Source organism: Drosophila rhopaloa, unplaced genomic scaffold (genome assembly GCF_018152115.1).
Source record: "Drosophila rhopaloa isolate 14029-0021.01 unplaced genomic scaffold, ASM1815211v1 contig_2, whole genome shotgun sequence".
NCBI lineage: Eukaryota > Metazoa > Arthropoda > Insecta > Diptera > Drosophilidae > Drosophila > Drosophila rhopaloa.
Genome location: NW_025335083.1, coordinates 2,253,221 through 2,269,690, shown reverse-complemented (window position 1 = coordinate 2,269,690; position 16,470 = coordinate 2,253,221). Strand labels below are relative to the sequence as shown.

At 54.2% G+C, this 16,470-nt stretch overlaps 1 protein-coding gene across 4 annotated transcripts in view; it reads right to left on the bottom strand.

Annotated features, from left to right (window-relative positions):
- The window catches only part of LOC108049181, a 35,803-nt gene that overhangs the window by 1,402 nt on the left and 17,931 nt on the right, over positions 1–16,470 (bottom strand). For 3 of the 4 annotated variants that reach the window (XM_017130284.2, XM_017130282.2, XM_017130283.2), the window contains 9 exons: positions 12,956–14,386; positions 12,224–12,426; positions 10,670–12,160; positions 7,623–10,046; positions 3,839–6,733; positions 2,845–3,220; positions 2,652–2,777; positions 2,445–2,540; positions 527–1,914 (listed from right to left, as the gene is read on the bottom strand). In XM_017130284.2, coding sequence (XP_016985773.1) covers positions 527–1,914; positions 2,445–2,540; positions 2,652–2,777; positions 2,845–3,220; positions 3,839–6,733; positions 7,623–10,046; positions 10,670–12,160; positions 12,224–12,426; positions 12,956–14,386 — 10,430 coding nt within the window. The remainder of the gene's footprint in view (positions 1–526; positions 1,915–2,444; positions 2,541–2,651; positions 2,778–2,844; positions 3,221–3,838; positions 6,734–7,622; positions 10,047–10,669; positions 12,161–12,223; positions 12,427–12,955; positions 14,387–16,470) is intronic. The other variant, XM_017130285.2, reaches the window with a different exon arrangement.

The window sequence follows — 16,470 nt, the reverse complement described above, 5'->3', positions numbered from 1 at the left end:
TCTGTCACAGTTACCTGGTAATGATTCAAAATTAGCAACGACTTCCCAGTAAACTCTCAGTGACTCAAGCCCCGGATTTGTTTAGGTTTTGCCAAACCACCGTATTCTGTCAAAAATCTTAAAAGATAGAAATTTCTAAAATTGTCTAACTAAAATATAATACCTTCTTTTATGTTTAACTCCTATGTTAGACTTTAATTAAATATTGTAGCGAGATATATGATATATTTTTAGGTTACCAAACTTGTCAAACTAGAAGTTAGTCAGAAAAATAAATTAAGAAGCATACACATTTGCTTACCCAATCCCAAATTGTGCCTATAAAATTTTATTTACATTAACGATTTCGATTCGCTTGTTCAATAATCGGGTCTGGAGGAAAAGGTGCTATGATCTGTAAAAACTATGGCAGTGGTATTTGAATACCCAGTTCGTAATGGACTTAGCATAACCAATTTTCTTCAGGAGTTGCGGATGTGGAGTTATCGAATTTAACTATATACCCCTATATGTACGCACTACTCACCATCCTTCATGTACGTCTCGTTGTAGAAGTTGGGCATCTCCCAGCCGTCCTCCTCGTCGTCGTAGTAGTGCGCATAGGTGCTGTGGTGCGAGGGCGCGATGGACTCCGCGTAGGGGGTGTGGGCGCCGTAGTAGAAGTTGACCTGGGACCCGGTCTGGTCGATCGCCGGCGTGAGCATCTTCTTGGGGTCCCTACGCTTCGTCGAGCGCACGCAGATCATCCAGATGAGCAGGACGATGATGATGATGAAGATCACCGCTCCGGCAATTCCGCCGGCGATGTACGCGAACTCAGACCGCTCCGCGCAGTGGGGTCCTGTGAAGGAGCCGACGCAGCGGCAGGAGGGCGTGCCCTTCAGGTCCTTGACACAGGCACCCGAGTTCTCGCAGAATCCATCGCACACATCCGTGCAGGCCATGCCGGTGCCATTGAAGCCCGGCTTGCACTCGCACTTGAAGTCCGACGTCTCCGGCACCATGATGCAGTAGGCGTTCAGGTCGCAGTGCGGTTTGCCCTCGGCAATGTGCTCGCACGGATTGGTGCACTCGCTCTTGGAGGTGGCCCCGGTGATCTTGGTGCTGTGGTTCGGCGGACACTGCAGACAGGCGGTCTGCTGCGACTCCGACTGGTAGAAGCCCTTGCGGCACTCGATGCACATGTTCAGCGTGGCATTCAGATACGTTCCCGCCGAGCAGACGGGCAGGGTGCACTCTTCCACCGAGCTGGCGCCCACCTTGGGCGTGGTCCTGCCCAGCGGACAGGCGGCGCAGGACGGCTGCACGCCCTGCAGGCGGTAGGTGCCCCGTGGGCACGGCTCGCAGCGTCCGTCGGCCCCCAGTTGCTGTCCGGAGCTGCACTCGTCGCGGCACTCCTTGCGCGAGGTGGCCTCCGTGGAGCGCGTCGTCTGTCCCAGGCCGCACAGGTCGCAGCCGAAGGAGCCCTCGTTGGGCTGGTAGAACCCGTGGCCGCAGGAGCGGCACAGGCCCGTCTCCGCGTCGAAGTACTTGCCGGCCGGGCACCGCTCCTTGCAGTCCGCCGCCGAGCGGGCTCCTGGTCCTGCGGTGACTCCCGGGCGACCGGCGATGACCGGGCACTTGCTGCACTGCAGCTGGCCGGCCTCCGACTGGTAGGTGCCGCGGGCGCAGGCCAGGCACGTCTTGTTGGCACTGTCGTAGAAGGTGCCGATGGCACAGGGCACGCAGTCGGGTATCATGACCACCTGGCCCACGGGACAGGCGTACTCCGAGCCCAGTTCTAGGGAGGCCGGATCTGGGACCGTGTTGGGCAGGATCTCCTGCACCGCGAACTGGTCGTCCTCGAGGATCAGCTTCTCCAGCAGTTGCTTCACACTGGACCGTTCACCCGTCGACGTGTGCACCACAGGATCGCTGCAGAGGGACGAAAGCGAGATGGGTCAGTTGGGGCTACATGAACATGTCTTAGTCGTATGATTAGGGAACATATGTTATTGTCCAGATGTGGTGTTTTTGGGTGGGTGTCACATAAAGACCGCAACGATTCCCTCTTCTCTATAACACATTCAATTCATGAGCACTATGTTGCGATTAAATACAAATATAATCAGATTATTTCAAGCTCAAGTTCTTTAAGAAACAGTGATCCCAAAGAATACATAATATCATACATAGCTTTTGTGACACCCAACACTTTTTCGGACGTTGAGAAGTAAGCATTAAATTTGGGTTAGCACGCATAGACCAGTAACATGAGGTTAGATGAGGGTTCAATTGGGTTAAATTGCTTTGTTTGACTGGATGGATGTTGGATTAGACTGAGACGGTTGCTGGTAGTTGGTAGTTGGTAGTACTGGGTGCAGATTTGATGCTGGGAAGAACGGGTGCAGTTGGCCGGATTTGGTAATGCGTAAAGTGAACCAACAAAGGAGTGCTAGACATACTTTACAGCCGGGAAGGCTATCTCCAGGGTGTATGTATCGCCGCCAGTTTGTTGGCGTCCCTGGCGACCCGTCAAAGTCAGATCGTCATCCTCCTCGCTGCAAATTGGGTTAACGAACACACAAAACACATATAACATATACACAGTGTACACGGATGGTCGCGATCAGGACATGCGGATGTGGGTTCTTGGGCGTGCAACTACTTACTTGACCACTGGCAGTTCGGCCTCCATCACGTAGACTCCGCCGTCCTTGGCCTGCCGACGCACTCGGTTGTTCTGGGCAGCTCGGTAGTGGTCGCACTTCACGTCGATCTGGATGTCCTTGCATTCCCTGAAAGGCGAACCAAATTGTGGGTCAAAATTGTGGGAACAGCAGGAGAGGTCCAGCCAAAACTAACCTGGTTCCTTCGATGGCATACGAGCAGAAGTTCCAGTCCCTGTTCAGACCATTCACCGAGTTGGTCACCTTCTGGCGGAGCACCGCCTGACCAGCCTTGTTGCACAGCACGTCCGAGGGGAAGAGCATCTTGATGCGGAACACCCGCTGGGCGGGCTTCGAGGGGGAGCAGGAGGGGTAGACCAGGGGCATCGAGGGTTCCCGAGTGGGTCGCCAGAAGCCCTCGGCTCCGCAGGTGTAGAACTCAGGCACCTCCTCCGAGAAGCGGAGGCCCGCATTGCAGGCGATCTCGCAGACCTTGAACTGCCCGCCTGCGCCCCAATCCTTGCACACCTGCGATCCTCCAACGGGATCAGCCAATGCCGGACAGAAGTCAGCTGCAAAGTGGTTAATGAATACAAGTTAATACCATAATATAACAACATAATATCCTTTTGAGTCATGAAGCCTAATAAAGCTGATATAAATCTTAAAAAAAAGAAAAACAATATTTAAACACAACGAAGTCGGCCGAAAGCCATACTAACTTTAGTTAATATCTTTAAGCTTACAGTTTGTTAATAAATACATAAATAAATATCCTTTTGTAATTTGTTTGACATCAAATCTACATTAATATCAGTTTGGAATTATAAAATCAATTCTAAATCAATATGACTTTGATATTACAATGTTATGTGCATTTGATATCCTAATACTTGTGATATTTTTAGAAGATTTAAAAGATACCACCCACATGACCTCCCATCAAGATATATTTAATATTTAAAAGCTTTAAGAAATGTAAATTAAGAAATTAAATATACATCTCGTATAATTTGTTATACCTATAATATAGGTATATATATTTAAAACCTGCTCAAGCTGCCACATAGCAGTATACCTGTTAGATTTTGCAATAAATATACACTTTTTTACTTTAATAAAAAAAAATAATAATAATACTTGTGTTATTTTCATATTCTACCACTTAATTGAAATTCCCCAATACTCACTCAGCAGGGAAACCTTGAAGCTGCAGGAGGCCGTGTTGCCGGATGCGTCGGAGGCGATGTAGGTGATGTCGTAGGTGCCCCACAGCAAGGTGGTTCCAGAGCGGTGTCCGTTGCGCTCGTAGATCTTGGTCACGCCGATGTTGTCGCTGAAGTGCGGCTCGTCCCAGGTGACCACCGCCGATCCGTTCTTGGCAATCACCCACAGGTCGCCGGGGCAGTGCTCCACCACAGGCGGCTCCTTGTCGACCACCAGCTGCTGGCAATTGGCGCCCGTGTAGCCCACGGGGCACTTGCGCTGGCCGCAGAGCGACGGCACGTTGCGCTCCACTCCGCCGGAGGTGACCTCGTAGCCGGCCCAGTTGAGGATGAGGCCGGGGTAAAGGACCGGCTCGGAGCGGCAGTCGCGCACCTGCTTCTGGATCTCCGAGGTGATGTCGAGGGCGCGGGCCCAGACCTGCGCCTTGGTGACGGTGCCCTGGAACCCGGCGTCCGAGTAGGCCAGTTCGTGGCTCAGTCCGTAGGGCTGCGGGCGACCCAGCACTGCCCAGAGATGCGAGGGCAGCGAGCCACCCGCTCCGTACTCCATCTTGCTGGCAATCAGGCCCTCCGTGATCAGCTGCAGTTGTCCGGCGATGCCGTCCCACACCACGGCCACGTGGTGCCACTGGCCGTCGTTCACGGAGGTGTACTCGCCGAAGCTGAGGAAGGCGTCGGACTGGTCCTCGAAGAGGGAGACCTGGACGCCACTGGAGTGCGCCTGGAGCAGGATGCGCCGGCGCTGGGTCATGCGGGCCGACTCCACGCCGTACAGGGTGAAGAAGATGCCGGGGTCGTCCTTCTGGGCGAACTGCACCCACATGGCCACCGTCAGGCTGTTGGCCTCGCCCGTGGGGAAGGGCACCACCTGGGCGGCGGTGGAGCGCGAGGGGTCGCTGAAGTAGAGGTCGTAGTCCACCTGGATGGCCTTGCGGCAGTCGTCGCCGGTCATGTTGAACGGGCACTGGCAGTAGAAGCCGTTGGTCAGGTCCACGCAGGTGGCGCCCGGCGGGCAGGAGTTGTCCTTGCAGTCCACGATGTCCTGCTCGCAGTTGTGTCCGGTGTACCCGGGCGGGCACTGGCAGCTGTAGCCGGCCCCGTTGTCCACGCAGGTGGCTCCGTTCTGGCAGACCTGCTCCTCGCAGGCATCATACTCGTACTGGCAGCCGATGCCCGAGTAGTCCGCTGGGCAGCTGCAGTTCAGGCCGGAGCCGAAGTCCTGGCACTTGCCGCCGTGCATGCACGGATCTCCGATGCAGCGCTCCGGGGCGGTCTCGCAGTTCTTGCCATCGGTGCCGCTGGGGCACACGCAGAAGTAGTCCTGGAACAGGTCGATGCAGCTGGCGTCGTTCTGGCACGGCGCCTGGGCCCCGCAGGTGGTCACCTGCTGCTCGCAGCGCATGCCGCTCCAGCCCGGCTGGCAGCCGCACTCGAAGCCGCCGACGCGGTCCCGGCAGAGGCCGTTGTTCAGGCAGGGCTGCGCCTCGCAGTCGTCGATGTCGGTGGCGCAGAGCGGTCCCTTGAAGCCGTCGCGGCAGACGCACTCGAACCGGTTGTCCAGGTCCAGGCAGCGCTCCGTGCCCACCGGGTTGCAGGGGTCGCTCAGGCACTCGTCGATCTCCGCCTCGCAGGAGAGGCCCACGTAGCCGGGGCGGCACTTGCAGGTGAACCCGTCCAGCTGGTCCACGCAGGTGGCTCCGTGCTGGCAGGGATTGGAGGCGCAGTCGTCGATGGTGTGCTGGCAGTTCTTGCCGGTGTAGCCGGGCTCGCAGTTGCAGCTGAAGCCGTCGACCAGGTCCACGCAGGTGCCCTCGTTGGCGCAGGGCCGCTGCGCGCAGTCGTCAATGTTGCTGTCGCAGGCCGATCCCGTCCAGCCCGGGTGGCAGACGCACTCGTGGTCGAACAGGCGGTCCACGCAGGTGCCGTGCTTGCAGGGCTCGGACAGGCAGAGGTCGATCTTCTGCTCGCACCGCTTGCCGGTGAAGCCCGGCGGACAGGCGCACTGGAAGTCGTTGACCAGGTCGGTGCAGTTGGCGCCCAGCAGGCAGGGGCTCTCCGCGCAGTCGTCGATGTTCAGCTCGCAGTGGATGCCCTCCCACCCGGGCACACACTCGCACTTGTAGCGGCCCTGCTCCAGGGCGTGACAGCTGGCCCCGTTGCCACAGGGATTGCCGTTCGCGGTGCAGGGGTCGATGGTCACGTCGCACTGGTCGCCGGTGTAGCCGCTGCGGCACAGACAGGTCACGTTCTTGAAGCCCGGCTCGTTCTTGCACATGGCTCGGGCGGGACAGGTGTCGTTGCCGCAGTCGCTGGCCTCCTCCTGGCAGTTGATGCCCGAGTAGCCGGCGGGGCACTCGCAGCGGTAGCCCTGGGGCAGGTCCTTGCACTGGCCCCCGTTGTAGCAGGGCTGCGAGGCGCACTCGTCGATGTCCTGCTCGCAGCGGCGACCCGAGAACCCGGCCGGGCAGAAGCACTGGATGTCGTGGCCCATCGGGACGCACAGTCCTCCGTGCTGGCAGGCCCCCTCGCCGCACACCACCGGCTTGCACTGCTCGCGTCCCTTGGAGGCGGCCGCGTCGGTCCTCAGGTTGCCGGGACACTCGTTGCAGCTCTGTGCGCCGGCGGCTCCCTGGTAGTGATGCAGAGGGCAGGGCGAGCAGGGCGCCAGTCCAGTGGCGGAGTACGTTCCGGGGGCGCACTTGGCGCGACACAGGTCCTTGTTCGAGGCCGCGGGCTGGTAGGTGAAGGTCTGCGCCGCGCAGGCCTGGCAGTCCTTGAACCCGCCCGTCGGTGGTTCGGCGGTGAAGGAGTTGCGCGGGCACTCCAGACAGGGCACCAGTCCAGTGGGCGAGTAGGTTCCTGGAAATGGGATTAATCATTATTAAAGGACTATCATTATTTCACTTATTTTAGGAGTGAAATTCAGGGAAATCGCGACAAACAGAGTCTTCGGGAATAAATTTTATGAGGCTGTCCTTCCTGTCAAATAACCTTTAATATTTCTAGTAACTACAATAAATGACGATGTAGCCCATTGGGAAGAAATGTTAAAGTGGAGAGTATTTAAATTGCTTCTACCAACGAACTCTTATTAATATATTAATAACAACTGTTATTAGAAATAATGTTTTCCAACCATTTTCCTAATGTTTTGAAATATTTGGTCAAAACTCTTTAATCTATTTGAATCTACATATTCAACTATGTATCGTAAATCGAAGCAATGTATTTTCTGTTTAGGCTTTGTAAAATTAAATATTAAATAAATAGAATTTGAAATACCATTTGCCATGAATGGGAGGATAAAATGATATTATAAGATGGGATTACCGTCCATCGTTTTACTTTTGTATTTTCAGAATAGTGCAATTGTGTCTTTCGAGACTTTATTTCAAAACTTAATTTGTTCTCAAAACCACGTTTTGAAAAGATTGGTACCTCAAAAAAGTTAGTAAAGCTTTTGTTTATTTTAGAGGGTTTCATCGTCTAGTTTTTTAATTTAATTTTTTTTTGCTACCTTCTTTTTGAGTTACTTGGGTACCTATCTTTGGATTGTAAGAAGTATGGAGGCAAATATTGTTCTAAGAAAACTAGATAAGCCTATTGGATCTAAACATTAAAGTACATTAGTAAGTAAATTACTATTATCACTTCACGCTCTTGATATAGATTTTATAAATATTAGTTTCTAGCTATACCTTTCTGCAGTTTTTGAGTTTAGACTTTGGTTTTTAAAAACGATACATACCGTAGCCGCACACGGGAATGCAGTCCGCCTGGGACTTGGTTCCCTCCTCCTTGGTGTAGGTTCCGGCGGGGCAGCGCAGACAGGTGCCCTGGCGGTCGCGGTTCTGGTAGTAGCCCCTCGGGCAGTAGGTGCAGCTGTTCTGGCCCTCGGAGACGTAGGTTCCCGCGGGACAGTGCAGGCAGCGCGGCACATCACTGGTGTCCATGTTCAGCACCTCGCCCACGTTGCAGTTGAAGCCCCGCGAGATCTGTGATTTGAGGGCCCGCAGGGGAGGACACTGGTTGCCGATGTTGGCAATGTTCAGCAGGTCGTCGATCACGGCACTGGCGTAGGGAACACTCAGGTCGAAGATCAGGTTCAGCGTGGAGCCGCACAGGTCGTAGAGCTGCGGCTGGCGCACCGCCGGCAGGATGGACAGGATGAAGTCCATCTTGACCACATTCTCCTCCAGCAACATGGGCACCGACTTCACAAAGGTCACGTTCATGTTCACATTCACCGCGGAGCAGCGCTGCGAGAGCAGCTGGTTCAGCCCAGTGTAGTGCTGGGAGAGCACGTCCTGGTACTGTCCCAGGCAGGATTGGGCCACGGCTCCGTTGGCACGGTAGGTGATGGAGGCGGTCACGTGGTAGGCGGCCTGCTCCGTGTTCTCGGAGACGCAGTCGGGCACCACGGAGGTGGGGCGCCACAGACGCGACGTCTCGCAGGAGAAGGTCTTCAGGGGCTCGCCGTCGGTGAAGCGGAATCCTGGCTTGCACGTGGCGATGCACTCGATCCCGCGATCGCCGGGCAGGCAGTTGATGGCCCCGTTGGCCGGCGGCTGGAGCTCCCAGTCCACGCAGGGTGACGCCTTCACGGACACCTGGAAGTGGCAGGCCGCACGGTTGTTGTACTTGTCCGTGGCCGTGACGGTCACATTCTCAAAGTTTCCGATCCTGATCGTGGCACTTTCCGGGCTGAACTGCAGCTTCACCTCCCCCGTGTCGTCGGAGGTCTTGATCCTCTTCCGCGTGTCATTGAAGTTGACCGTGTAGCTCTCCTGGCGATCCACCAGCTCGATCACGTAGCTCTGGGGGCACTGCAGCAGGGGCGGTGTGACGTCCGGCACCGTGATGTTGATCTCGCAAATGGCCACATTGCCGTCGTAGTCGAAGGCCACGTACTTCACCACGGTGTCCTTGAAAATGAAGCTGGGCGTGCGGAAGTTCTGCGGCTTGATCTCCAGACGGGCGATCGACCCGGAGTTGTCCACGGCAGTGGGCTCGGTGAAGTTCACCGGCAGCACACCGCCGTTCTCATCGCGGCGCACCACGATGGGCTGTTGGGGGCAGTTCTGGAAGATCGGCGGCTCGTTGTCCACGCAGGGGGAGTAGCCGTAGTCGTAGCCCAGCAGGGGCTCCTGCTTCGGCTCCTCGCAGCCCATCAGCTCGAACTTCAGACAGGCGTTGTCCATGTAGCTGACGATGCCCAGGATCACGAAGCGCGCCTGCACGAACTTGGGCAGCGTGATCATGGCCAGCTCGCCGTAGTTGCCCGGGTCGCGCATGGTCAGGTTGAAGTTGGGGAAGTACACCACGTAGTTCTCGCTCTCGGCCTGCTTGTAGAAGAACCGAATCTCCGTGGGCCTGCCCACGATGTCGTTGGTCACCACTCCCTTGACCAGGATGGCCTTGACCCGGTAGATCTGACCGAGGTCCACGCTCACGTAGGTGAAGGCCTCCTGCTTGCCGCACCACCCGGTGGCCGAGTTCAGTCGGATGTTCTTCGCCTCATAGTTGGGCCGCTCCGAGGTGGCGTTGATGGCCGTGTCCGGGATCCGGCCAGAGCCCAGGCCCAGGGGCTTGATGACCTTGCACTCCGGCTCGCGTATGCAGGTGATGGGCCTTGGGTTGATCAGGATATAGCCGGGTCGGTTGCAGCCGAAGTACACCTCCGAGCTCTGCTCGTAGCTGCGGGCAATCTGGCGGCCGTCGGCCGGTCGTCCCGGATCCTCGCACACTGGTCCCTCGCAGCGGAGATCGCCGAAGTCCCAGATGCCCTCGGCTCCACAACGGACCACATTGTCGTGGCGACCCGTCTGGCCGGCCAACTTGAACGTGTTCTGGCAGCCGAAGAAGAAGCTGCTCTGGTAGCGCGTGTCCACGAACTGGCCGTACTCCGCTCCGGGCGTGGGCATGGGTGCGTAGCAGTCCACCCTGGGACAGGAGGGCTGCATCCCCGACAGCCAGTAGTCGGGCAGACCCGGCTTCGGGTCGTACACGCACTGCCGGAAGCCGGAGGAGGCGGTGGCCCTCAGTTGGCGACCCGCCGATCCGCACGTGATGGTCACATTGTCGCGGAAAGGCACAAGGACGGACTCGGGATCGGGACGGGCCACAGTCAGACCCTCCAACTTGTCATCTGGCAGAGAAACGCACTTGGCATCTGGTAAAGAAAATTCAGAATTATAAATAGGAATTGGGTATTTCAACTATTCAAGCTACAAGTTTCCCCTATACTTACAACCTGCCTACAAGCTGCCACATAGGTAGCAGTATACCTGTTTCGTTTTGCAATAAATATACAGTTTTTTACTTTTATAAAAAAAAAAGCTACAAGCCATGAAGGACCAGCTTATTTAATAACGCCTTGTATATTGAATTTAAAAATTTATAAAATGAAATTAGGATAGTAATTGAGTGCGTAACTAAGAGGTAACTCCGACTGGTAAATAAAGTTTTTTTTCAGAAGAAGAGAAGTATCTTCTGATTTGAGTAGATTTATTAAAATGAAAACCCCTAAATTACATTTAAAAGCGTCGCCTATTTTCCTTAACAATAAATCTATCTGCTCATTAACATTTTCTGGTATATAACCAACAATTAAACAGAATGAGAACATAGTTCTCCTAAAATCTACGTGTTCAGATTCCAAATGTTATACCACGTCATTTGCTAAGCAGCAAAGCCTAGTGCAATTATGGTTTGGCTTTCAAATATGTCTTTCCAAAAGAAGAGTGGCCCCCAAGAGGGTATTTATCAAAAATCGATATGGAGACGACTACTTACAATTGCACTCCGGTACGCTGGCGTTCCACTGACCACTGGACAGACACAGTGCCGCCGAGCTGCCGCTCATGATGTAGCCGAAGTGGCACTGGAAACGCACCACATCGCCGAAGTGGTAGTCGTTGCGGTCGCTCAGCAGTTGTCCGTTCTCGGGAGCCTCCAGCTCGGGGCACATGAGGGGCACGCAGGTCTTGTTGCGCTGGTAGGTGTCCCCATCGCGTTCGCCCGACTCGGAGCGCTCGATGTGGAAGCCGGCGGTGCCGTTGGAGCTGTACAGCTGGTAGCCGGTGTTGCAGCCACAGGCGAATCCTCCCGGGGAGTTGATGCACTTCTGGTCGCAGCCGCCGTTGTTCCTGCTGCACTCGTTGATGTCCACGCAGTCCAGGCGCGTGCAGCCCATCAGCTCCATGCGCAGACAGGGGGCTCCCACGTAGTCCTGGATGCGGAAGCGAATGTATCGGGCCTCGATGGGCAGGGGCAGGTTCAGGATGGAGAGCGTGGGCTCCAGGATGCGGAACTCCACGGCAGTGCCGTCGGGATTGGCGTAGTCCTTGAACACATCCGTCAGATCGTTGGTGTACTGCAGACGCACCGCCGAGCTGAAGGCCACATTGCCGTCCGGTCGCTGCACGGACATGGTGCGGAAGCCGCGAAGGATGGTGGGTGCCTTGAGGTCCACCAGCACCCAGTTGGCCCCCGGCTCCGAGGAGCCGCCGCACCAGCCGTTCGTGTTCAGTCGTAGTTGCGTCTTACTGTAGCCCGGCTCACTGGCCGAGGTGCTGATGCTGTCGTCGGGGATGCCGCCGTTGCCCAGGCCCAGGTCGCCCACGGGCCTGCACTCGGTGGTGGCCGTAAATCCGGACCGGCACTGGCAGTGGAACGAGCCGTTCGTGTTCTGGCACTCGGTGGTGGTCAGGTCGCACTGCGAGGAGCTGCACTCGTTGATGTCCTCGCAGGTCGGGGGCTGCTCGAACCTCTGGGCCTCGCTGCAGCGCATAATGTTGCTGCCGATCAGCTTGTAGCCCTTGAAGCACTGCACTCTGGCTTCGTCGCCGAATAAGTAGGTTCGGCTCGAGTCGACCACGAAGCCGTTGGCGATCTCCGGGAACTCGAAGCAGCGCTTGCGCGTGCACTTGGGCACGTCGCCGCTCCAGGTGCCATTGGACATGCAGGTCAGCACCGGATGGCCGTTGCGCTCGTAACCCGGCTCGCACTCGTACTGGACGATGGTGCCGTAGCTGCGACCGCCTCCGTTGAGCAGCGTCACATTGGCGTGGGTCACTTCCTGGAGGGCGGCGCACTGGGAGGCCAGGCAGTGGGGCTGCCTTTCCCAGCGACCGTCCGGCAGACACGAGATCTTCTCGATGGGAGCGCTCGAGGCGAAGGCGAAGCCGGCATAACACTGGTACATGGCGATGCCGCGGTAGGTCACGTTCGAGGAGCCGATGGAGAAACCGTTGTCGATTTGTGGCACAGGACCGCAGTAGACCTCTGTGGGGGGTTAAAACCCGTATTAGCAAGACACTTGGACTCGGATTGAAGATTCAAACTTACCCTGACACTTGGGTATGTAGGAGACACTCCAGTTGCCACCGCGCAGACATTCAGTAACCAGGCGCGTCTTGCCGGTGGCAAACTCCTGTCCAATGGGACATGTAAAGCTGACCAGCGTACCGAAAGCGGTGTCGCGACTGGAGGCCAAGGCTCCAATTCCGGGCTGCAGCTCCGGGCAGTCGGCCGAGAACGTGGCCGACCATCTGAATACAAATTTTGAAATTTATTGTATTTTCCCTAATCGATCATATTGATCGAATCAATATGGGGTGCCAAAGAAATCGGTTGGATTTCAAACGAACCGCCCCGAAAACCGTGGCAGAATTCCTTGACATCCCATATTGATTTGATATTTTTGAATATTAAATGTAAATACAGTAGAACCCCGTTTATATGAGGTAATGGAGAGAAGGGGTGCCGCGGATAATCGAAAATTCGGATAGCACGGAAGACATAGAGGATTAAAAAAAATTCAATTATTTTCTACGTATTTTAAAAGGTGAAATCAAGTTTAGTCTACCTCTACGACTACAAAATTGGAAATGTATTGACATAGTCTAATATTTGGTAGACAAAACATGGCTGAATATAAAGGGCAGGTCCTTGATAAGGTTTACGAAAATCTGTAATTGACCCATTCAGTAACCCGGATAACGCGGAGGGCCGGATAATCGAAGGCCGGATAACCGGGGTTCTAGTGTAGTTGGTAATTCAATTGGTTGTGGCACATACCCAGCAGCATTATGCAGCGCATCCGAGGTGAACTTGATGAGCATCTCGCCGGAGGAGGCGGTCAGGGTTAGTTTGGGCGCGGCTGGACCCGTGAAGCCGTTACCCGAGTGCAGGCGGAGACCGGAGGTGGAGGATCCGTCGAAGACCTGCACATGGTCGCTCTTGTGGACGGTGAACTTGTCGAACTTGAGGGAGAGCGGAGCACGGGCGTTGTTGCGGATGGTGAAGTAGCACTCCTGGTTCTTTGGGTAGTCGGCCAGTCCAAAGGCTGGTGAGGTGACCGTCCCATTTCTGGCAGTGATCGTCGCCTTGCAGCCCTGGATGTAGCGCAGACTAAAGCCCTTGCCGGCCTCACCCAAGCTGGACTTGAAGTACAGGTACAGGGCGTTGCCGGTGGAGATGATGACCCTATTGTTCTGGGCCGTCTTTCCGGTCAGCTTGGCAATGGTGCGACTCATGGGCGAGTCCCCGTCGCGGATCATCAGATAGTCGCGTCCCTCGGAGACATCCAGGTCGTCCACTTCGATGGAGATGATGCGACCCGGCTGGGCCTTAATCACATAGAGGCACTCCAGGCCGCCGGGATACTGCTTCGGGTAGTTGGGGCTGGTCAGGATCTGGCGCTGCAGCGTGGCCTTCAGAGTGCCACCGCAGTTCTTGGCCTCCGTCTTCCAGGTGGCCCTGAAGCCCTTGCGCTCCACACTGCCGTCCGTGGTGAACTTGACGATCATGAAGTTGGAGGCGGACACGAAGGGCTGCGTGGTCAGGTCCTGCTTGCCACTGAGCGTGGCCAGCGACACGGACTTGTCCTCGGTGCGGCCGCCCACCAGCACCTGCACGGTGTCGAAGGTCTTCTCCGTCTCGAAGTCCTGGAACTGCAGGATGATGTTGCTGCCCAGCGGTCCCTCCAGCGTCCACTTGCACTTGCTCAGCGCCCCGTACTTGTGCGGGTAGTTGGGCGTCTCGATCACGTCGCCGCCGGACTGCATGTGGTAGTGGCACTGGGCCGGACAGTCCAGCTCGTCGGTGCCGTCGCCGCAGTCGTCGCTGCCGTCGCACTTGAAGGCCTGGTTGATGCACTTGCCGTTGGCGCAGTGGAGGGCTCCTTGGGGGCAGGCCTGGGCCCGGCACATGAACGGGAGCAGGGACTCGCAGGTGCCCAGGTCCCAGCTCTGCGACTTGCCTGCGAATCCTGCCGCCACACACTCCCCGGACTCGGCGTTCGGCTGATGCAGCGACCAGTAGCCGGAGTACTGCGAGATCAGCGCTCCGGAGGCGGACTCCAGGGTGTTGGTGCGCAGGTCGTCCAGGGAGGCCAGGCCCAGCCAGTACTTGTCCGAGGCCCTCTGGTTGGGATCGCTGGCCCGGGCAATGGCCAGGGTCTCGTTGTTCTCCGCAAAGCTGTCGATGGCCACCAGTTCGGCGCCATATCTGCAGGGAGAACACAAGATAGGAATGTAGTTTGTTTATACCCTTATTACAAGGCAACTTTTAAACTAATTTAACAATTTCTCAATCGAATTCTTTGTAAATATACCGAATGCAGTAGCTGAAAAACAATCGAGATCACTGTAAATCTGATATTACTATGATTAGTATAATATCAACTATAAAATCTATCCCTTAACCTAATAAATAAAATTGAGAAAACATGTATATTTGTTTTTGCAAAAGAAAAGACATTTCAACACAATAGCTTGAAATTAAGTCCCAACAATTAATTTAGAAAATGCCTTATCTATATATTAAATAAATTACACCTGCAATTGAAATTCGCTGATAAGAATATAAAGACGATAATTATATTACTTTTCCCGAAGTGAAGTCGGGCGAGAGGATGTGGACGATTAGTATGCAGCTCTTGGCCAAGCTTCCGCTGACCGGCGTAATGCAACTCCAATTATGCAGCTGCGCTTTACTTTCTATTTTCTGTTTCTATCTCAATTATGTGCTGCTGCATGTGGATCGGGGGAAATCAGGCTCACTACACGTAAAACTTTCATTTCCAATCGCTAAACTCACTTTGATTGCGATCTCATAACTTGGAGTTCTGCGCGCCCAGCAAGAAAAACAAGTTTCCCCCAAAAGCCATTGCGACATTACGCATTCGCCGCGTGGGACGTGGCTGCCTTTGGCAATTGGCTGCAGCCGGGGCATGCCAAAAAATGAATCGAAAAGCATACCACATTATGTATGTGAGACACTCCCTTGCGAGTGCCACCCCCACTCCTGCCAACAACAATGCTGCGTGCCACACCAGAGTGAAAACTTCAGAGGCGGCTTCGTAAGTCACTTTTTTTGGCTTGGCATTTTAGGTGTACACATTTGGTTTGGGCGTGTATTATGGTAAGCAAAAATTGTTCGATCTGTTTGGGTTTGCACTTAGCGGGTTTCTTACCAAAGGAATGTCTATACTAGCAAAACGAATAAGAAATCTACTCAGACACACAGACACCTCCAATGTCACATAAATGTTTCAGTATAATATGTAGCTTAATCAAAATGTAAAAAAAAAGTATGTATTTTACATAGTTCTAGGATGCTAATAATTCTTATCCCATTTTTCCAGAATCGTTGCTTCGGATTAAGCCGAACTGAAAGTCATATAAAAAATGTTATTAGAAAACTACCTAGTCCAACCGTTTTATCTCTTCCTTCTTATTTATATATTTCTCAAGTCAACGTGTGTATGCTCCAATTCATTTTCCCCCGTTGTTTTTTCTGGTAAACATTCCGTTAATATTGAGTGTTAGCGCCTTGTCAGAGCCTTTCCTTCATTCTACCCAATTTCGCATGCTGCGCACGCCAAAAAGAAATTTCACCGAAACAAGAGTTAAATAAAACGCAGAAATATTTCACAGTTGAATGAATGTTGGACTGGGTAACGACACCTGTCAACGCAATCGCCCGGTGTTGATATAAACAATGCCCACACTCCTTTGTGTTACCCACACTGTATATATTTGGCGAATCGTCCATTTGAAAAACATAGATGGCAATTGTCGGCTAACGTTTGTTGAACTCCAGCCACGTTAGCGGCATTCAAATGAGCACTGGACTTGGCCGGGGCGAGGTCTTCGGCATGTAAATCGCATTAGGAGCACTGGTCGCCGAGTTGTCTTAGAGTCACGATGTGCCGGGCATACTTAAGTGCCATTTAACGCCGTTGACGGCGGGGAGAAATTGCGTAGGGCATTGACATTCAGCGGCAGCCAATAATTTTATTAATATTTTCAGTTTGCGTTGAACAAAAACTACACACGCAGTGTAGCAGGGCAAAAAGCGAATCGATGAAACCCAGAGAAACTTTCACCCCACATGCCCTGTGGGTCAGCTCACGATTCTCACGTTCATTAAGATCCCAAGCTCTATTATCAAAACACTCTCAGTTTTCGGGCGGATCGCGGGGACTTTGGTCAGGTGATCACTGTGCCGGTATTTGGGTCACTGGTGCAGGCTAACACCCAAAAACAACATGCCTGGAACAGCTTGGCCGGAAGCATTCGGCGACTTTC